Source organism: Medicago sativa, chromosome 3, assembly GCF_051527215.1.
Source record: "Medicago sativa cultivar Bolivia chromosome 3, Bolivia_mono, whole genome shotgun sequence".
Classification (NCBI taxonomy): domain Eukaryota; kingdom Viridiplantae; phylum Streptophyta; class Magnoliopsida; order Fabales; family Fabaceae; genus Medicago; species Medicago sativa.
In genome coordinates this window covers 12426545-12449252 of record NC_140751.1, presented here as the reverse complement: position 1 = coordinate 12449252, position 22708 = coordinate 12426545, and the positions used below count along the sequence as shown (strand labels likewise).

The 22708-nt window shown below is 34.8% G+C and overlaps 3 protein-coding genes across 3 annotated transcripts; all 3 read right to left on the bottom strand.

Moving 5' to 3' along the window:
- Nucleotides 1-1404: 1404 nt before the first annotated feature.
- Nucleotides 1405-1764, bottom strand: LOC146935798 (uncharacterized). Its single transcript, XM_085749100.1, has one exon. The coding sequence runs from the start codon at nucleotides 1762-1764 to the stop codon at nucleotides 1405-1407; it is 360 nt and encodes a 119-aa protein (XP_085605226.1).
- A 2380-nt stretch (nucleotides 1765-4144) lies between these two features.
- Nucleotides 4145-6169, bottom strand: LOC146935797 (serpin-ZX-like). Its single transcript, XM_085750879.1, has 2 exons — nucleotides 5708-6169; nucleotides 4145-5105 (listed from the first exon to the last, which is right to left on the bottom strand). Exons 1-2 carry the CDS (start codon nucleotides 6092-6094, stop codon nucleotides 4332-4334), a joined length of 1161 nt encoding a protein of 386 aa, XP_085607005.1. The 5' UTR covers nucleotides 6095-6169; the 3' UTR covers nucleotides 4145-4331.
- A 3495-nt stretch (nucleotides 6170-9664) lies between these two features.
- LOC146935796 (serpin-ZX-like) lies at nucleotides 9665-11537 on the bottom strand. The gene is made up of 2 exons (XM_085750880.1): nucleotides 11155-11537; nucleotides 9665-10632 (listed from the first exon to the last, which is right to left on the bottom strand). Exons 1-2 carry the CDS (start codon nucleotides 11491-11493, stop codon nucleotides 9850-9852), a joined length of 1122 nt encoding a protein of 373 aa, XP_085607006.1. The 5' UTR covers nucleotides 11494-11537; the 3' UTR covers nucleotides 9665-9849.
- Between the last annotated feature and the right edge of the window lie 11171 nt (nucleotides 11538-22708).

Here is a 22708-nt window from a genome sequence, read left to right as displayed (position 1 = left end):
AATCCAGAAATGGTTTTGGAGTACAACTCACAGAAACCATTTCCACAAAAAAATGGTTTTGGAGTACAACATACTATAATTTTATGCAGGATGCTGGAAACCATTAAGTACATATAATGGTTTTGGAGTACAACTCATAAAAACCATTTCTGGATTTATGCAGGGTGCATAAGGATTTTCCTTATGCACCATAACCGCAGCCCAATTCTCTAGTATAAATAGAGAAATAGAAAATTAGAATACACACTTTTGCTAAATCGTAGAAACAAGAGAAGCGGAGAGAAGAGGAGGAGAAAACCTAGCCGCCAAGAATAGAGCCAAAAGTTGTAACTTCTGAAGAATTCGAGGTAAGGGGGAGAATTCCTACACTTTAGGGTATCTTAATCTATGATGGGAGAGTTGTCTTAAATTTTAATATGTTGTGGTGGTTATAATGTGAATATTGATGAGAGAATGATGACGAACGAATGGAAAGATGATGTTGAAAGATTAGAATTGAGAGAATCTATTTTAGGGTTTTGGAATTGAGTCTATAACCCCAAAAAGAGTAGATAATCAGATAGGTTAATGAAGAAATTAGTGTTTGAATGTTAGACAATTTAATTGATGAACTGTTATCACAATGTATCACAGTTGCTTCCTTCTGATCTTCATTCAAATGATTCAAAATTCTTCTTAGCCAAACTCCTTGACAAGAGCATGAAGCTGCTACAACATACTCAGCTTCATTAGTGGAAAAAGTAACTATAAGTTGCTTCTTGGATGACCAAGATATTGCACCATCTCAAATCATAAACACATAACCTGAAGTGTTTTTCCTGTCATCAATGTCACATGCATAGTCTGAGTCTGACCATCCAGTTAATATCACCTTTTCTTGTTTCTTATACATGACTCCATAGTTACTAGTTCCCTTCAAGTGTCTTAGAATTCTTTTTTCTTTTTTTAAATAAATGTGTCTTAGAATTCTTTTAATAGTTGATAGGTACATTTCAGTAGGTCTTTACATGTACCTAGACACCAAACATACTGAATATGCAAGATCAGGTATGGTAGCAAGCAAGTACATCAAGCACCCAACAATTTGCTTATACTTGCTTGCATCTACACGATGTTGCAATTTTCCATGCCAAATCTCTCAAAGATCTCAATAGCATATTTACCTTGACTGATGAAGATTCCTTCATCATACTACTTAACTTCTACTCCAAGAAAGTACCTCATATTTCCTAAATCAGTCATAGCAAAGTTCCTTTGCATTGAAAGTTTGAATGATTCAAACATTGTGATGTCATCTCTAGTGTAAATGAGATTATCTACATATAAACTAACTATAAGCATTCTTCCTTCAAAGTTGTTCTCAACAACCAGTGTTTGATCCATCTTTTCACCATGAGTTGTCATCTAGTTAGCAATGGAGAGTGTTCTTGCGAAGTATTCATTAATAGATTCGCCTTCTTTCAGAGCAAGAATCTCAAATTCCATGCGTAATGCTTGCAATTGAGCACATTTCACTTTTGTAGAACCTTGATATTTCCTACGCATTGCATCCCAAATATCTTTAGCTGAATCTTTAACCAAGATTATTTCCATGATTGTTCTATCAATGGATTGAAAGAGATAGTTCTTCACCTTAAGATCACACAACTTACTATCCTTCTCAGCTTTTTCTTGTTCTGGTGTTGGATTCTCAGGAGCATTGCTGATGCCAGTTTCAATCAAGCTCCAACATTCCTTCAAATGAAACCGGTTTTCCATTAACATTGCCCAGTGATCATAGAAGTCATTGATAGACTTTTAGCAAGTGAACTAAAAATATATCGAAGTAATAAAATTTATAAGTTCGTATCCACAAGGACTTTTTCAACTTCTACTCGGCAAAAGCGTTAAAATAAAGGATTTAACAAATAGCGAGTATGTAGAGCATATATTTGATTGAGTTCAACAACAAATAAAAATAAAATTAAATGGTTTTGGAAAATATAGAGATAAAAAGTGATCAGGTCTTTCGAATCAATTAATTATCGTTGTTTGGTAAATTGCACCTAGTCTTTACAATTATTCTCCTAGACTTACAACAAATTAACAAAATAGTTTTGATCAATCCCTTGACTCAGAACACACTTCTAAAGCTACAACACCTTAATCCCTTAGGTGAGTTCGTAACCGTTGAAACGTTAATTTTTATGTCATAATCTAACAATCATTTATCCCTAGACTAACCCATTAGATTAACCAGAATTATTAGATCCAATTCAATAGCTAGGGTCAGTAGTCAATTGATATTTGAATTCAGTTTATATGTGATCAGTATACGAAAAACATTAAGAGCAAACAATTCTGAATAAAACTAGGATTATAATTGTATTGAAAAGAGTTTATACAATCACTTAGTTCAAACAGATCAAATTACCTAATCAAAGGAAATTAGCTAGACATGATCAATGGAATAAACAACATAAGTAAAGAAAATAAATAAACCGATAGAACTCCTATGTCGCGTGAATGATTATTTTCCCCTTCCAAAACGTGATATACAGCTCGTGTGTCTTCCGTTCCTTTTATATCCCACAAAACCTATTTCCTTCTAAATTGATAACGTGCAGCCATCACGTTTTCTTTTTCTCTTGGGTCAACATATCAATTTTTGTCAAAGCCCAGTTAGTTTAGATTCCAATCACATTTATTCTAGAAACCATGTTTTTGTTTTATTCTTTTTGCTAACTATCCATCCAAATAAAATCTTGGTTTACTCTTTGGTCATGTAGCCACTGCCTTGTGGTAATAATAGGTAATAATACACATAATACACCACTTTGACTCAATAAATAAAAAACGACAATTTATTTAAAATGACTATAAATTAAATACTAAACTAATAAAAATAGACTGAAAACTTATTTAAAAAGACTCTAAAAATACGGTATGACGGACTGTCATCAGCCATCAAACTTAGGAATGGAAGGTTAAGCGAAATTTGCAGAATCCGCCATGAACGAATTCTTGGAGTTTTGAGATGAAGAAGATGAAGGAATGCGTGTAGCTGATTGTAACAAACTTACCCGCCATAAGTTGCGCTTCTAATTCTTTGGTACATGTCCTAACAAAGGCTCTAGATACCACTTGATAGGAGAAGAGTAATTTGTTATTCATTCAATTGAGAAAATACATCAAATGAATACATGTATATAGTAAAGTATCCAAGTATCTAAGTTAGCTTGCTTTACAAGTAATTAAGCAAAAATAACCCTAATTCTCACTAAGCATGCTTAACAGGTAAGCACTAACTCCTAACAAAACAAAGTCCTTTCTGAAAAAGACAATTTAAAAACAAAGTGAATATTTATGTATAGCACAATCTTCGATGAGGATTTATAGGAGTCATTTACACCAAGAATGCTACCTATGTGGCACAATCTTGTACATCTTTCGGTCACTATTATAAGAAGAAAAAATCTACATTTTAAGTTCATTTAATAAATGATGTATGCGATCTTTAATATAAACCATATACATCATTTATTGAATGAACCTAAAATGTAGATTTTTGTATGTCGAAAAGGCAATATTAGAACTAAACTTGTATACTTGAGTTTAGTTAATAGTACATTAAATGTATAGTTCCTTTTTATGCTCTCTATTAGCACAAAAGAATTCGGACAAAATGTTGTTATGCTCTTTATTACTATGAAAGAATTCGGACAGAATGAAAGGAAGGAAAAGCGATCAAATCCATTTGTTGTTTTAGTTTTGGATGGGTAAAATGAGCTCAGATATGTTTTATCTAAGAAAATGTGAGGGACATTAGATACAACTCATGAAGTTGGATTCATGTAACCTTCATGAACCTCTAAGCAGAGAAACATATCTGGAGACTAGCATTGTGACTAATTTGTCCTACTTAAGGTTACTAGTTGATATGAACCTAAAGAAATTAGAGGATATCTGTCAACAATTTATAAAATACACAAACATGAACTCTATGAAAAATGATTTTTTTTTTAACATATTCCCATTAGAAAACGTAGGTAAATCATCTCTTTATTCACTTTTTTTTGACAGGTTAAATTCATATTTTCTTAACATTATATTATTAGAAAAGATATGCTGAAATATCATCATTTGATTAAAAAAGAGCTGAAAATATCAAAAGTACTTATATGTTATAAAATAAATCCATATAAAAATTTATAGTCTCCTACCATAAACCATGCCACTCACACATGGTTCATATCCATAAAATTATAACATTTTTATCATAAAGGCATTTCTATTAGAAAACAGGTTCCCTATTTATCTAGTGGCAATCCAATTCCAATCTACTGCTAAGATCACTGATCAAGAGGATTGAGCACTTGTCCAACAAAGAGAATGGTTCCAGTCCAATCTTCTCTAATCAGAAATAAGAAAGGGTGGTCAGCTACGAAGTCAAGCTCAGTTCGAAATCGAATACCCTCGGAACATATTGCAGCACTAACTGCAACAGCTTCAGCACCTTCTTCATTTACTTCAATGAAAGATTTGTGAAATATTTCAGAAACAGAAAGGCTATGAGAAGAGTCCACCATTTTAGTCAAACCTCCAGGAGTGAAAGGTAAAACCACTCCTAGCTCTTTCAGCATATGAGACGTTTCAAGCTCAAATGAAATTTTGAATCTTGGAATTCTGAATTCACCTACTTCTTCTTCAGGAAGACTAAACCTGTGGTGTAGTAACTCAGATTTAGAAGCCACCTTATTAACCAAAGCCGACAAGCCATCTTTTGCATTTGGAAGGAAAATGTACATAGAGAATGGACGCTTATCTTTGCCTTTCTTATACGGAAGACGAAGAACTTTAAAGTCATCATAAGCTTTAATAAACTGCATCTCCTTGCTGGTCGTCATGAAGGGAACCTTGACCGAGCTGCCATTCAAAAGGTGAAAATCATAGTCTTTCGTTTTCGAAACATCAAACTTCTCACTCCATGCTCCTTTAAAGTAGAGTGCATTAGCAAAGATGAGTCTGGTTAAGCTATCAACTGATCTTGGAGGAAGAAGTTCTTTAATAAGGCCATTTGTCTCTTTTTCAGCCCATAAATTCACTTCTTTAGTCGCTTCAACAGCCTTCAAAACAATATCAAATTTAAAAATCAATTATGGAAATAGAACAAATAGATTCATTCAGGAAGAAATTATGCTAAAGGATCATGAAAGTTTATTTCTCTTCAGTGCTATAAAATTTGAAGAGGCATTTGAATAACAAAAGTTTTGTCACATACATGGAATTTCTTTGATCAATATAGCTTTGGCAATCATCAAATTCATGAAGTTGTACTATCAAAATATAAAGTAATTCATACCTCAAAATATACAATATGGACATACATTATAACTATGACCCTACTTTGTGCTGAAATATACAATTATATGATTGAAGTTGAATGATTTGATATTTCCATGAATCACACACTTCATCCTTTAAAAGAAGAACCTACTTTCTACACTAGAATCAGAGCACCGTCAAATAAATTCCAAGAGCATTATACTTATAAGTGAAGAGCACACAAAAGTTATCCATGCTTCAAAAGTAAAATAACATTTGCTCTAAATTAGGATATGAAAAAAATAAAATAAACTGTTTGCGAAGGTAGATCCATTAATTGTAAATGGAAAATAAAAGCAGGGCATGGATTGAAAGAGTGGGGTGGGGGGGTAGACAAACATACCTTGGTTATGAAATCAACATAAGCCATAGTGGCCTCGTAATTAGATGACACGATTTCTTTGAAGGAAGGTTGAAGAGAAAGGGTTTGTTCAACCCATACACCACTGACGAAGGAGAGTCGAGGTCCACCTGTGGGAGCAGCATCGGAGAGCACGACAGAAACAAGCTGAAAGGCAAGATAGTTGAGATGATCAGTGGATTTAGACCGGAGGAAGTCGAGAAGCTGTTGTTGTGTGGGACCCTCAGAGCCAGCAGCGATGATGCTTAGTACAATTTGAAGAGACAGTGGCGAAAACACGATGTTCTTGTCTGATTCTTTCAAGAACAGATGTTTGGCAATGCATAGGGAAACGTTTGTTTGGTTGGTGATTGATTCACGGAGATCCATTGTTCTTTTTCTTCTCCGATTTTTCAACTGATTAAGACCAAAGACTATGGCTTTCAATAGAGGTTTGAATGCCTGGTGCTGCAAGAAATCCGATACTATTAAAGCCTTATAATCTATTGCGATGGATTGTTTTATATAAAAAAACTATACCTAGATTTTTTCAAATCAAATCAAATATTGATTTAGTTATAAAAATAAATAAATCAAAACATAATCACTTAATTTAGGACTGCAATATCTTTCTTAGAGAAAGCTTAGTGAAGAAGTACATTAGATGTAAAAGATAAAATAAAATCACAAGATAGATTCAAATAACAACTACATTCCAAATTACTCTCTTGAACATAATTTATTGCTAAATCAATTTCCAGATGTATTAAACAAGTAGAATTATTATAGGCTAATTATGTTATATACAAATTAGTTAACTTAGCATCTTCCTTTGTGAACATGGCAAACGAAGCTTTAAATAAGCAAGAGATTTGAGGTGGAATCATAGAAACGATTGTTACTTATGGAAAAAGAGAACAAAACCCTAAAAAGAGAACAATATTTAACAACAGAGAAGAAAAACCCTAAGAACAAAACCCTAGCAGCATAGAAGAAAAACCCTAAATAGAGAACAAAACCCTAAAAAGAGAACAATAGTTAACTAACCTGTGATTAAGAGGAGAAGTATGATGGAAGAACAGATCGTGCGGAGAATAGAGAAGTAGGCAGGGCTTTGAGTGGTGGCGACTCCTGCTGTGAGAGAGAAGCAGAGTATGCGAGTGAATGTAAGCGAAACGAGAGAGGGAAACTTCTCTTTTATACTAATATTTCGTTTTTTTTTTTGTCTATACTTTTTGTGAATGGGCTTTTATACTTGTTAAGTTCCAACTTCATCCATCACGATATTAAAAAATGGTTATTACTTTTCTCAACTCTATGTAGTCACACATCCTATTTTTTTTCTTCTTCTTCAAATTACCTTTTGTTCGGCAAATATAATCCGAACCGCATTTTGGATTGTATTCGCCAAACTATTTTAAATTCGTCATGAATAGGCATGGCAACCCGTCCCCATACCCTACTCCCAAATATTTACCTGTTACCCTACCCATACCTAATGGGGATGAGAAATCGAATCTCATCTCCGTCCTCGACGGGTTCGGGTATCCTTGTCTCATCCCCATCCCTGCAGTGGATGATTATTTTAATAAAAAAAGAAGTATTTTCAGTCACGACACAATGTTATAATGCACTTTCCAACAAAGACATGATATTTGATTGATGCTCATGGTGATGATGAAGAGAGACTGAGGCATGGCAATGGGGGCGGGGTGGGGACGGGTTTTACCTTCCCCGTTCCCATACCCTACTCTCATATACTTACCCGTTACCCTTCCCGCCCCATCCCCATCCCAGCAGTGGATAATTTTTTTTAATAAAAATAAAAATATTTTCAGCTTCGAGCACAATGTTGTAATGCATTATCCAGCAAAGAGATGATGGCGATCGATGTATATGGTGATAGAGAAGAGAGAGGCCGAAAGTGTGACAAATGGAAGGAGAAAAGAGAGAATTATGTTAAGTGAGTGTAATCTAAAAGACCGAAACTCTGACTGTGTGAGTGAAATGATTTAGGGTTTTGATTTCTATTTATATAAAGGGGTAATAAATTGATTTAGTAAACTAAAAGACCGAAACTCTGACTGTGTGAGTGAAATGATTTAGGGTTTTGATTTTTTATATTTATATAAAGGGGTAATAAATTGATTTTCTACATTCGAGTTGGGTTTGGTATGAGTTCGGAGTGGGTACCTATATCCCCGTTACCCGTCCCGTACCCGTGTTTTGAAATCGAAGAAAACCCAAACTCATACCCAAACTCAGTCAAAACGGGTAAAACCCGTCAAATTGGGTTTGGTTCGTGTGGGTAGCCGCGGATATGGGTTTTGTTGCCATACCTACGAGATATGAATGAATAAGAGAGAACTCAGACAAGTGAGTGTCGTCAGACAAACTGAGACTTTGATTGTGTGAGTGAAATGATATAGGGTTTGAGTTTCTATTTATACAAAAGGGATAATAAATTAATTTTCTACATTCGGGACATGTTTGAGTATGAGTTCGGGGTGGGTACTTCTATCTCCAACTTGTAATATATTTAAAGCCTTATTAAACCTTGATCATCTTCATTCCATGTCTTGCAAAACTTTCATTATATGATTTTATCAATAACAGACTCAACACCTATGAAATTGTCTAGGTTAGGAAAAAATATTGAATTACATGACTCAATTCAAAACGATACAAAATGTATCTTAAACAATGAACGACTTCTCTAATACTCCTCTACAATGACTCAACTGTCTACTAAACTGGCACAAAAACATACAAAAAAATAGCGTAAGGTTCATCAAACCGCTATCAAGGAATCCAAGCTTGATTTCTCGTATTCAAAGCAACTTGATGTATTTCCTTCTTTCTTATACGATCCTTGTTTTCTACAATCCTCCTAAAGTTCTTGATTAGATATCTATCACTGTGTTGAGCTCCCTTGTGTTGTGCAGAAAATTGAGCATGAACTCCCTGAAAATTCAGTGTGTTTGTGGCTGACTTATGAAAAATAAAAGATCATCAACCGAGGCTTTCAAAGCCTTTCCAATAACCACTGCATCTGAAATGGTCCTCCTCAAATTGGGAGAATTCTAGAGGCCTTTACTTGTTGCTCCATAAAATTTGCAATGACCCTTAATAGAAATTTGCAATATCAATTAAAGAAAGTTTGTTGACATCACAATCTTTGGAATTAGTTTAGCCAATACAAGATTTTAGACTAAGAACATTCCATAACAGAATAAGTTCCTACATTAAATGCAATGCTATAAGTAAACTTAATTTTCATGTATGAGTTTAGTTATTAGTACATTAAATGTATAGTTCCTTGTTATGCTCTGAGTTCAAAAGAATTCGGACAGAATGTTGTTATGCTCTTTATTAGTACAAAAGAATTCGGACAGAATGAAACGAAGGAAAAGTGATCAAATCCATTTGTTGTTTTAGTTTTGGCAGGGACAGAATTCGGACAGAATTAAACGAAGGAAAAGTTGGATTAATCTAACCTTCATGAACCTCTAAGGAGAGAAACATATCTAGAGAGACTAGCATTGTGACTAAACTTTCCTACATTTAATTTTTCACAATCAAAGTTTTGTTCTTGATCTAACGAGATAAACTCAACAGTAACTTCAGCGCCATTATGTACTACTACTTAAGGTTATATGAACCTGAAGTTTTGTATGTGTTTAGAGTAGGTCCCTTAACTTCCATGCTTTGAACCATCTTAAACAGTTTTCACTAGTTTAAATAGTTTAGTTAGGCTTGGATTCATCAAGGACAAGGATTTTATCACTACTTCACTAGTTTAAAGGCTTGGATTCATCAAGGACAAAGGAAACATGGGAAGTCCACAATCTTTGAATGAAGATACAATACATAAGAAACTTTTGATTAAATATATTCCTTGTGAATGTGATGTTCTTAGGGCTCTTATTGAAAATATCATAGCTTAAAAAAATTGCAAAAGTAATTATATGTTATAAAATAAATCTAAATAAACACTTAGAGACTCCTTCCTTACATACCACTCACGCATGGATCGTATCCATTACGGTGTATCAACACATAAATCCAAACTTTCATCATAAATGAATTTCTATTAGAAAACAGGTTCCCTATTTATCTTATGGCAATCCAATTTACTGCTAAGATCACTCATGAAGAGGATTGAGTACTTGTCCGACAAAGAGAATTATTTCAGTCGAATCTTCTCTAATTAGAAATAAGAAAGGGTGATCAGCTACAAAGTCTATCGTTTCTTCTGAAACACACGCAGCGAAACAGTATCCAGCACTAGCTGCAGCAGCTTCAGTGCCTTCTTCATTTACTTCAATGAAAGATTTGTGAAATATATTAGAAACAGAAAGGCTATCACTCACAAGAGAAGAGTCCACCATTTTTGTCAAACCTCCAGGAGTGAAAGGTAAAACCACTCCTAGCTCTTTCAGCATATCAGAAGTTTCAAGCTCAAATGAAATTTTGAATCTTGGAATTCTAAATTCACCTACTTCTACTTTAGGAAGACGAAACTTGTGGTGAAGTAACTCAGCAGATTCAGAAGCAACCTTCTTAACCAAAGCCGACAAGCCATCTTTTGCATTTGGAAGGAAAATGTACATAGAGAATTGAGGCTTATCTTTGCCTTTCTTATACGGAAGACGAAGAACTTTAAAGTCATCATAAGCTTCAATAAACTGCATCTCCTCGCTAGTCATGAAGGGAGCCTTGACTGAGCTGCCATTCAGAAGGTGAAAATCATAGTCTTTCGTTTTCGAAACATTAAACTTCTCACTCCATGCTCCTTTAAAGTAGAGTGCATTAGTAAAGATGAGCCAGGTTGATTCATCTACTGATCTTGGAGGAAGAAGTTCTTTAATAAGGCCATTCGTCTCTTTTTTAGCCCATAAATTCACTTCTTTAATCACTTCAGCAGACTATAAAATCATATCAAATTTAAAAATCAGTTATTTGAATAGAACAGATAAATTCTTTTCACAATTAATTTCAACATAAGAAAACTTTTTATTAGTCTAGTTTTCACATATTACGTTGCTAAATTAGTTGGATGCTAGAAAACAATAAAGGGAGGTAAGTTTATTTCTCTTTAGTACTATAATTTTTTTTTTTTGAAGAGGCATTTAATAAAGTGTTTCGTCACATGGCACATACATGGAATTTCTTTAATCAGTGTAGAATTGGTAATTACCAAAGTCATGAAATTTTACTATCAGATTATAACTTACTATGACCCTACTTTGTGCTGAAATAAAGTAGAAGCATTGGTATCACACAAAAATCCAACTAACCAGAAAATTTAGGGTATACTAGGGTTGTTTGTGAAAGTAGAACCCTTTAATTAATTAACATGAAATAAAAACAAACATTTGTTTTTATTTTATTTGAGGGAAAAAACAAGACAGATTGCTGTGAAAAAAAGGGAGATATGTACCACAAACCTTGGTCATGAAATCAACAGAGGACAAAGTAGATTTATAATTGGAAGACAAGATTCTTTTGAAGGAAGGTTGAAGAGAAAGGGTTTGTTCAACCCATACACCATTGACAAAGGAGAGTCGAGGTCCACCTGTGGGAGCAGCATCGGAGAGCACGACAGAAACAAGCTGAGAGGCGAGATAGTTGAGATGATCTGTGGATTTGGACTGGAGGAAGTCGAGAAGCTGTTGTTGTGTGGGACCCTCACAACCAGCAGCAATGATACTTAGCACAATTTGGATTGACAATGGCGAAAACACGATGTTCTGGTCTGATTCTGTCGAGAACAGATGTTTGGCCATGCCGAGGGAAACATTTGTTTGGTTGGTGATTGATTCGCGAAGAATCGTTGTGCGGAGAATCCTTGTTCTTCTTTTGTTTCTTCCCATCTTTTGCAATCGTATTGTGCTTCCCATCTTTTGCAATCGTATTGTGTGCAGTACAATACTGCAACCGTCTTGCCCTCTGTCTTTAAATAGGGGTTTGAATGCCTTGTGCCGCAAGAAATCAGATGCTATTAAAGCCTTAAAATAGGAATTAGTTTTAACTTAAAAAGATTATGTGAAAATAAAACTTCAAAAGATATTTTAATTTTTTGACAATGACACACCTAGGCTTTTATTAGAACTAGCGTTTAGACGGGCACGTTATCTTATTGTGTTAATGCATATAAACTACGATAGTTTTTTATGAAATTTAGATTAAATTTATTTTGATTTTGATTAAAATTATAGTTATAAATATTTTGCACTTTCATATTGTAACAAATTACATTTATCTTTTTCAATACCAACAATATAACAAATATAATATCTTTTAAAAAAATATAACAAATATAATATTGTTATGAATATAATAAGTGGATGTCCATAAACCCTTGTACTTATCTCTTTAGTGACACCATATTACTTATCCGTTAAGTCACACCTATTTGTACTTATCCCTTAAGTACTTAACTCTTAAGTTATATCATTGTACTTCTCTATAAATAGAGACCACGTGTAACATATTGTACACGACAAGAGAATAATAGAACCATCTTTCTTATCTCCTTTTCTCTCTTCTTCTCTACTTCTCTTTATTCATGTTCTTATTCTAATAGTTTCATAACACGTTATCAGCACGAAACTCTAACCAACTGAGGTATGTAATTCTTCTTAATCAATTTTTTTGTGTAAACAAAATTTATTTCTTGTATTGGTAATTATAGACTATACTGTTACGATTCCATCAATTGGAATCAGTGCCTTATAGATACATTAATTAATTATTATATGAACCCTATTATTGTGTTTATTTATTCCATATGCAATCCTGAAGTATTGCATAAGGATTGATCTCATATTATTAAATCAAAGAGATCTATTATATGGTTCCTGAAGAACTCAATATTACACTATGTGAATTCCGGAAGAATTCAAAATGTGGTTCCTGAAGAACTTACTATTGTTCTTTGTGAATTCCTGAGGAATTCAAAACCGTAGTTCCTGAAGAGCTCAATATTATTCTCTGTGAATTCTTGAAGAATTCAATAACGTAGTTCCTGAAGAACTTAATATTTTTCTCTTTGAATTCCTGAAGAATTCAAAAACGTTAAACTATGAAAGATTGCTGAGAGAATTGATTGTATTATTTAAATGAGTTGTATAGTTCCTGAAAAAAAAATTTAAAAAAAAAGGACTTTTAGTTTTATTCTCCATGAATCCTGAAGAATTCATATGTTTGTTGTGTTGTTACATTTGTTTATGGAAAAAGGGTACACTTAGTTCACGAAACAAATTAACAATTGTTTGAACAAAGGATATATAGTAACAAACCTAAACTTTTCCTTCCTTCAAAAAACAAACCTAAACTTTGTTACAATTTTTTAGGATCGGAACAAGTTTTATGGGATGAATTAGTAACAACCCAAAAGTTTTTAACAACCGAATTTTTTTTTAGTAACAAACTTTATAAATAACAGCTCAGATGACTTTTTTTGGATCAATTTCTTTATTAGTAACAAATATACAATTTTTCTTTTATTAGCAAAATTTCTTCGGTAAACACATTTCATTTTTTTTGTAAATCTTAATTTTATCTTTTAAATTTCTTATTTTTTATACTATTTGTTTTATATAACCAATATAATGGTTATGATAATTGATTTAGTAGAGATTACTATTGATATGATACATGTCAATATCATAAAATTCAATTAGTATGAACTTACATCATTTGATCAAAGATTTTTTTGATAAAATCATATTTCTATTATATGGATTGAAACGTGCAATATTGTTTCCTTATTCTATGATCAAAGTTTAGTTGTGATTTTCTTCTTTCTTATTGCATAAGACTTCTAGAAGGCTTGAATTACAAGTGTATTAAACAATCCCCGAAGGATTGCTTAAATAATGATTCATCTTGTTCATTTATGATATAGTTCCTGAAGAACTACAAGATCAATGAAGGCTCCTTAAGAGCTATAACTTATTGTTACATTGAGGAACAAAGTCACACAATGAGATTGCATTCTCTTGAAAATTTTAATGAGATTTAAGATATCCATCTAAATTGATAACATATTGAAAGAAAGAAAGAAATGTTAAATATCTCTATATTACGAGATATATTCTGGAGAAAATAAGTGTAGTTAGAAAAAAAATTATCTCTGATTTATACTACACTTACATTAGTGCAATGGAAGCATATATTATTGTAAACCTGAAGTTTACAATTTATATTATTAGTGCAATGGAAGCACTTATTATTGTAAACCTGAAGTTTACAAATTATTGGCAAGACCGGTCGGGTTATCGCGGATCTATTATGATGCAGAAACTAGTTGGAAAAAAATGGATATATATATTGAAGAGCTAGAAGATTCTTCAATCTAGTAACTATTGTGTGTTACTATTTCCCAGAGAAAGTTGACAATTTAAGGAATGAGCCTTTCACTTATATGAGGTGATATTTGTAAAACAATACAATGCATCAATTAAATGATCGCATGTATGATTATTGTCAACTCACAACCAGAAGTTTGTGAGATTATTTTGTCAACAAATTTGACTAAGAGTTTATTTTCTGAACTTTTCAGAAAACATTTGATAAGTATCATTTGTCGATGAAAATTGATATTGAGCAACCGGTAGCATATGCTCATAAAAACGGACTTGAAGATCCATTCTTTAGACGTCTAAAGTTAATTGTATGATTGATACTTATGAAATCATACCTTATAAACTCTAGTTTGGTTATGTCTTATAAACTCTATTTTGGGAAATAATCTTGTATGTTGAGACATTGATTTGCATCAAGCCAACACATAACTATATATAAATCCTCCCCTTAATTTATCATTGGTTTAAGGTTAACAACCTGATATTTCTCATCTAAGTGAATTTTTGGATGTGTTGTGTATGTCATAATTGCTCCAATATAATGCACTATGATAAATCTTGAAAGAATATTGGGAAAATATATTTGATATGAATTTCCATCTATCATATATTATATTAAGCCAATCTGTTTATTGCCTGGTAGGCTAATTATCAATTGATAGATTACTTTTCCCAATATTAGGGGGAGATGATAAGCAGCTAAAAATTGTGAACCTGATGTTCAAATAAATTATTTGAAAGGAATATTATTGTCTCATCTTGATCCTCAAAATATAACTCATTTGCAAAATTAAAAAATTTGAATATCAGCTGCTAATGCTCCAAATGAAATAGATATCCATGTAGGATAATCTAGTATTGCAAATGAATCTTAACCGTGCCTGAAGCATGGTAGAAAATTTGGTTCCAAATATAAAAAATATCGAATAAGAAAAGGAGCTTAAAGGAATGATAACCCAAACAAGGATATAGAAACTCTAAAACAGTTTTATGACATAATTGATTTTTTTTTCGATTCCAGAAGAACTGACCAGGTACCTGAAACTTATAAAATATCGATAAATTATGTCATGAATGAAAGATCTCAATGGAACGAGATGGAACCGAAATGAGGTCAACGTCGACGTATTTTTGGATATATATAATACAGCGCTATATGTTATAAGTAATAATTATTAGAAGTTGAAACCGCCATTGTTAAACCTTGAAGGTTGTAACTGTATTCAGTTAGAGGAGAGAGAGAGAAGAGAGTAGAGAGAAGAGAGTAGAGATAAGAGATGTAAATTGTGAATTCTCATTATGATGAATAACAGAGTATACAAGTATTTATAGGCACATGCTAAGTGCAAAGAATAGGTGACACATGTCACTGCCTTATAGGCTATAGCTAAACTATGTGTTAAACTAAGATAATGCCACAATAGCAGAATATTACAAGCCTAATCAATACTCTTGACAGTCCCCCCTCAAACTGAGGGTGTTGTCAAACACTCTGAGTTTGTCTCTGAGATAGGTGAACCTGGATGTAGACAAGGGCTTTGTTAAAACATCTGCCCACTGATCATGAGCTGGCACATGTGAGACCACAAGGGTTTTGTTCAAAACTTTTTCCATCACAAAGAAGATGTCTAACTCCATGTGTTTAGTACTAGAATGTAGAACAGGATTGTGAGCTAGAGAAACATCACTCAAGTTGTCACAATAAATCTGAGGAACCCTGGTAGGAACCTTCAACTCTTGAAGAAGGGACTGTATCCATAAAATTTCTGCAGCAGCTTGAGCCAAGCTTCTGTATTCAGCCTCAGCACTTGATCTGGCAACAAGTGTTTGCTTCTTTGCCCACCAAGAAATAAGGTTGGGTCCCAAATATATACAAGCACCAGAAGTGCTTCTTCTATCATCTGGATCATAAGCCCAATCTGCATCACAAAAACCAGTGATTGCAATTGGGGCTGAGGATTTGGCTGCTTCAATAACCAGGCCATGATTGATAGTTCCTTTTAAGTATCTTAGAATCCTCTTAACAGCCTTCAAGTGATCTTCCAAAGGATTAGAGAGAAATTGACAGAGCACCAACTATTGACCTGAAGTAAGTAGCATCATGCACCTGATTTGAACCAAACTTTGAGAGTTTAGTACTGGATGCCATAGGAGAGGCCATGCCATTTGCATTTTCCATGTTGGCTTTAGCCAGCAGATCCTTTATATATTTGGATTGAGAAAGATGAAGGGAGCCATTGGGAGAGTGCTTAACCTCTATGCCAAGAAAATAGTTAAGTGTTCCCAAGTCTTTTAAAGAAAACTTCGAGTAGAGTTGGGACACCAGATTCTGAATGACAGTTTTTGAGCTCCCTGTGATGATTATATCATCAACATACACTAACAAATATATGCAGTGAGTTGTGGTATGAAGAGTGAACAAAGAAGGGTCACATTTGCTAGGCTTGAACCCAAAACTAAGCACAGTAGCTTGTAATTTCTCAAACCAAGCTCTAGGGGCTTGCTTTAGTCCATATAGAGCTTTATGAAGCTTGCAAACCAGTTGTTTGTCAGTTGATTCAAAACCAGGAGGTTGGCTCATGTATACCTCTTCAGTGAGAAGACCATTAAGGAAGGCATTATCGATATCCAGTTGTTGAATAGCCCATTTCTTAGTGACAGCCAAAGTAAGAATGGTCCTCACAGTTACAGGTTTTACAACAGGGGAGAATGTTTCATTATAATCAAACCCATGATGTTGGTGAAATCCTTTGGCCACAAGTCTGGCCTTGTATTTGTTGATGCTCCCATCAGGGTTTTGCTTGATTCTAAAAACCCATTTACATCCCACTGCCTGTCTATGAGCAGGAAGGGAGACAAGGGTCCAGGTATGATTGTTCAGAAGAGCATCATACTCAGCTTGCATAGCCTTCAACCATTCAGGGCTTTGCATGGCTTGCTTATGACTGGTAGGCTCTATACGAGTGAGTAAAAGAGTAGGTTGAATTCGCTTTTGAACAATCCCATTCTTTCCTCTAGTGGCCATAGTGTGAGTGTTACGAGGATGAATGCGATGAGGAGGAGCATATGGTAAGGGATGACTACGAACAGATGCAGAAGATGCACTGTGATGACTGCTATGATGAGACTCCATGGATACAGTTTGATGGCCTGAAGTAGAGGGAGATAAAGTAGTAATAGGAATGGGATTCAAAATTGGTCCAGGTGGAAGATGATGATGGGATGAAGACTGAGAATTATGAGAAACAGAAGGAGTCACAGAGTTGTGATGTTGCTGACTGGTAACAGACTGATGAGGTGAGGGATGAGAAGACTGAGTGTGTGAACCAGTAGCAGATGAGGGCATTGTGACACTAGAAAGTGGCTGAAAGGTAGCAGTAGGTGATGTTGTAGAAGGAGACATCATAGTGGGAAGGAAGGTGGTAAAAGTGGGACTGACATTTTGGGTTGCAGGAGAAACACCATCAGAAAATAATTAGCATAAGGAAATTTATGCTCATTGAAGATGACATCCTTTGAAATAAAAACTCTGCCGGAAGAATCAAGACACTTGTATCCTTTATGAGTTGGTGAATACCCTATGAAAATACACTCTTTTGAGCGAAATTCCAGCTTATGACAATTGTAAGGTCTGGTATAGGGGAAACAGGCACAACCAAAACATTTCAAAAATTTATAATCAGGAATCTGGAAGTGAAGCATAAAGAAGGGTGATTTGTTACCAAGAACAGGGGAAGGTAGCCTATTAATGAGATAGGTGGCAGTTAGAAAGGCATTTTAGCATGAGCTAATAAAGTTAGGCCAGTTTCAACAATGTGCCTGTGTTTTCTTTCAACTGTTCCATTTTGATGGTGAGTATGAGGGCATGTCAGTCTATGAGTGATGCCTAAAGTATTCAAAAATTGAGTTAAGGGGCGAAATTCACCACCTCCATCTGTTTGAACAGATTTAATAGGATGATTATATTGAAGCTCAACCATACTTCTGAATTTTTGAAATGTGATAAGAGTATGGGATTTTAGTTTAAGTGGGAAAATCCAGGTATATCTAGAATAGGCATCAACACAAGTTAAGAAGTAAGAGTAGCCTTCATGAGACTCAACAGAGGCAGGACCCCACAAGTCACAAAAGACAAGTTCAAGAGGCTTACTATAGGTTGTAGTAGAAGAAACAGATGGAAGTCTATGAGACTTTCCTAAGCAAAGACAGTTTTATTTGATAAATGTTGATTACAAAGGTGCATTACATATTTGAGAGCCTCATGATGAGGATGACCAAGTCTGCTATGCCAAACTTTGTACAAACTAGGATTGCTACTGCTAACACTATTGCTACTGGTTGAAGTGGGCACACTTTCAACATTATTACATTGAATTTGAGACAAAGGGAAACTAGAATAGGAAAAGCAATGATTAGCATGACACTGAGATTTGTGAGGATAACTGGAGCAGAAAGAGTCAGCAACAACCCTGGGCACAGAATGAGAGTCAAATTAGTAGAGCCCATCATCACCAAGATGCCCTGTTAGAAGGACTTTAGAAGAATCCTGGGATTTTACATAACAGATGTTAGGATGAAATTCAAAAAAGACATTGTTGTCTTTAGTAAATTGACTTACACTGACAAGATTTTTAGTAATGGAAGGGACATGAAGCAAATTATGAAGCTTAAGAGTAGTATGAGGAGAAAAGGGAGAAGTAAATTTCAGTGAGCCAATAGAGTTAATAGGCAGACCTTGACCATTACCAATGTGAACTTGGTCAGAACCTGACAGGGAAACTGCATCCATGAGGTTGGTGGCATCAGGTGTAACGTGATGAGTGGCACCAGAATTAGGGTACCACCCAGTGTTAAAGGAGTTGGAGTTAATAGACTCATTACCAGTCAAATAAGCCTGTGGAGGTGAGGGCCTGATGTTGCCAAACTGGGTAGGGAAAGGAGATCTAGGTGCAGCACCAGATTGAACCCTCTGATTGGCACCTTGCATCCAAACATGAGATTGAGGTGGAGCACCTTGCATCCACATATTAGGGTGAGGAGTGTATCCACCCGAAGAGCCAGGACCACCAAAGTTACCACCATAAGCACCATAACCTTCATATTGAGGTGGAACAGACAGTCTGTGGTAGCAGATACTAGCATCATGACCAACTTTATAGCATATCTGGCACTGGACTGAGTTTCCTCTTCCAAAGTTGCGTCCTCCCCTTCCTCTGAAGCGTCCTCCACGAAAACCTCTACCTCTAGGTCCATTTCTACCTCCATAGTTAGAGTTAAAGTACTGAGAAGCACCATTTCCATGTGGATTTGAAGGAACAATTTGATTCTGATCATAATAGGGATCAACCTGAGCCTGATTGTTACCAAATTTTCCATCAGGAATAGCAGATTGAGTGAGATGAGCAGAAATAGAATCTCCAGTCAAGGCTTTCTTGAACTTATCATTACGAGCTTCTTGTGAAAGTAACTGAGATTCCAGTTCATCTAGTGAAATTATAGCAACTTGACTGTTCACAGTTGCAACAACAACATTGAATTCTTCAGGCAAAGCCTCTAAAACCACTTCAATTAGGTCACAGTGTGAAATTGGTTCTCCAATAGACATTAGTGACTCAGAAATTGTACGCACACGAGCAATAAATTCAGAAATTGAACGTGTGCCTTTAGTAATTCCACGGAGCTCAGAGCGAAGTTGTCGTGAGCGTGTTCGCATTTGCGTAGAAAAGTAAGTATGAATCTCATCCCATACCTGATGTGAATGTCGCAGATGAACAAATCACGAGAGCATAGAAGGAGAAACAATAGATAGCACTACAAGAAACATTACATTTTGCCAGGGGCAAAATCCCTGGCAAAAGGGCGGAATCCCTGGCAAACTGGACGTTTGTGAGGGAATTTCCCAGGGGCATAAGCCATCGCAAAACCGCTCATCGCAAACCTTTTGCCAGGGGTTCCACCCCTGGGAAAAAAACGAGGGCCATAATCCCTGGTAAAAGCCCTGGCATTTTCCCTGACATAAGCCCTGGTATTTTCCCTCACTTTATTCTGCAACCAGACTGACTTTGACTCTGACTGACTCTGACTGACTCAAGTCAATTCGAAAAATAGCAGGGACATGCGAGGGGTTTAACCCCTGGCAAACGTCCATTTTATTTTTTTTTTAAAATGTTTTATTTATAAAAACGTATTTTTTATTAATTAATTAAATATTTTAAAAATAATTTTAATTAATAAAATGTATTTAAATTAATTAAAAAAATCGTTTTTTTAAAAGTTGTTTTTTAAATACAAATAAATGGCTCAAAAATCATTTTAATTAATAAAATTTCATTTAGATAATAACCAAAATTGCTTTTAAAATATAATTAAAAGGCATATAATTAAAGCAACATCACACATACAATAATAATTCTAATAGGCATGAAATTAAAAGAGTCCTTAAGTAATATTACAAACCGTGAGGGGAAAAAAATTGTTTCGGGAAGCATCGAAAACCTCCCAAAATATTACAAACCATTAGTGAAAAGAAAATAATTAGAACACACAATATAACAACCATCATAATAATCTATCCTCTTCCTCGTCCTCCTCGGTCCCGACATCGTCATCGTCTTCACCAAACACTTCAAACAGGTCGACATTATCATCATAGATAGGAGCTCTCACATTTTGCTGTCCATCATAGTAAATTGAAAAACAGATTTTAATTTTGAATACACTAATTTAAAAAACTGTTTTCCAACAATAAACCTTTTTAGTATATTGTTTTTTTATGATTTTTTTTTTTAAAACCATCTTTTTAATTTCAAAATAGATTTAGTTTAACAAACAGAAAAAAAAGTCAGATTTTTTACTACAGAAATTTAAAAAACGAATTTCCATAAAATAAAAAAAAAAATTAGCTCTTGAAGCTTGATAATAACAAAATAAAAGGTATAAATAAAAATTTAGCATCATATATATCCAAAAAAAATCGAAACCAAACTTAAAATTCGAAATATATTTAAAATTTAAAAAAAATTCGAAATATAAAAAAAAAATCTGAAAATAAAAAAATTTAAAATTCGAAATATCTTTGCACAAAATTAAAACAGATCATGAAAAAATTTAGCATCATATATATCCAAAAAAAACAAACATCATAAATTTCAAACTACTAAAAAACACTAACCTCTTGAAGCTTGATAATAACAAATCCAGAAACCAAACTTAGCAAGGAACCACAAGAGGAGGCAAGTTCTTGGACACTGATATGCAATACAAAATATGAATAACAAGTAGTAAAACATAAAAACACAAAATAAAAGAAGTGATGGGAGATCTATCAAATTATAGAAGTTAATTGATGTTGAATAAGAGTAGAGTGTATAAAGGAATGGAGGAGTAAAATATATATGGAGAAAAAATATTTCCAAGTCTTAAACACTTCTTCATGATGCCTACGGTTCACATATATATATATATATATGCAAAGAAATAAACCCAGGGGTAAACCGAGGGGCTACCCCTCTCAAAAATAGTCAAATCCTAGCTAGGTTAGGTGGCAGATAGGTGTGGCAGAACAGTAACATTGGTGCCCATTTGCCAGGGCCTATACACAAATCCGAGGGGTTAAACCCCTGTCACGACAGCTTTTTCAGATTGGTGCAGTGCATGGTCATTTCAACTGGACTTTGGCCAGAGATTCTCTGCTTTGAGGGGCAGTCCCTGTTTAATTCCCTCGGTTTTGGTCTGAAAAAGCTGTTCCTTATCAGCTTGTTTGAATTTGAATTTCGCGGTCTCTCCAAAGCCAGGGGTTATGTATTTTTGCCAGGGGTAAACCCCTGTGTAATTGTAAGTGGTCCCAGCTTTCCTTAATTCGTTTTGTGAGGGGTTTTCCTTGGCATTTTCCGTGGCAAATTTGCCAGGGGTTTCATGCCCCTGTCAAAATCCCTGGCAAATGGGCCTTTTTCTTGTAGTGTAGGATCCACGTACACAGTAGAGAATCCTGTTCCTCCCAAGTGGTGTACGCCGGATTCTCTGTACCGGCTTCACGCGCCGCATCAGAAAGGAAAACCGGAGGAATCTGCGACGAAACGACGTAGCGAACCATTTTTGTACCGCGCAGAACGCCTTCAACCTGTTGTTTCCACTGGAGATAGTTCGTATCGTCGAGATTGACGGATACGACTTGTTTGAAGGTGCGCGAAGCCGCCGCAGTGACGTGTGGAGCGCCGTTGGTGTGCATCTGAGTTGCGGTGTTGTTCGTAGGTGAGGAAGACGAAGACGAAGCGGAAGCCATGGATCTGGATCAGAAAAAAAAATTCGCTCTATGATACCATATTAGAAGTTGAAACCGCCATTGTTAAACCTTGAAGGTTGTAACTGTATTCAGTTAGAGGAGAGAGAGAGAAGAGAGTAGAGAGAAGAGAGTAGAGATAAGAGATGTAAATTGTGAATTCTCATTATGATGAATAACAGAGTATACAAGTATTTATAGGCACATGCTAAGTGCAAAGAATAGGTGACACATGTCACTGCCTTATAGGCTATAGCTAAACTATGTGTTAAACTAATTTAATGCCACAATAGCAGAATATTACAAGCCTAATCAATACTCTTGACAATAATGAAGATCATGAGTTAAAGTCTA

Coding starts and splice junctions, on each gene's coding strand:
- LOC146935798 (XM_085749100.1), bottom strand. CDS start 1,764: ATGTTAATGGAAAACCGGTTTCATTTGAAGGAATGTTGGAGCTTGATT.
- LOC146935797 (XM_085750879.1), bottom strand. CDS start 6,094: ATGGATCTCCGTGAATCAATCACCAACCAAACAAACGTTTCCCTATGC. Junction 5,106..5,707: donor ATGTTGATTTCATAACCAAG/GTATGTTTGTCT, acceptor ATTGTTTTGAAG/GCTGTTGAAGCGACTAAAGA.
- LOC146935796 (XM_085750880.1), bottom strand. CDS start 11,493: ATGGCCAAACATCTGTTCTCGACAGAATCAGACCAGAACATCGTGTTT. Junction 10,633..11,154: donor CTGTTGATTTCATGACCAAG/GTTTGTGGTACA, acceptor ATGATTTTATAG/TCTGCTGAAGTGATTAAAGA.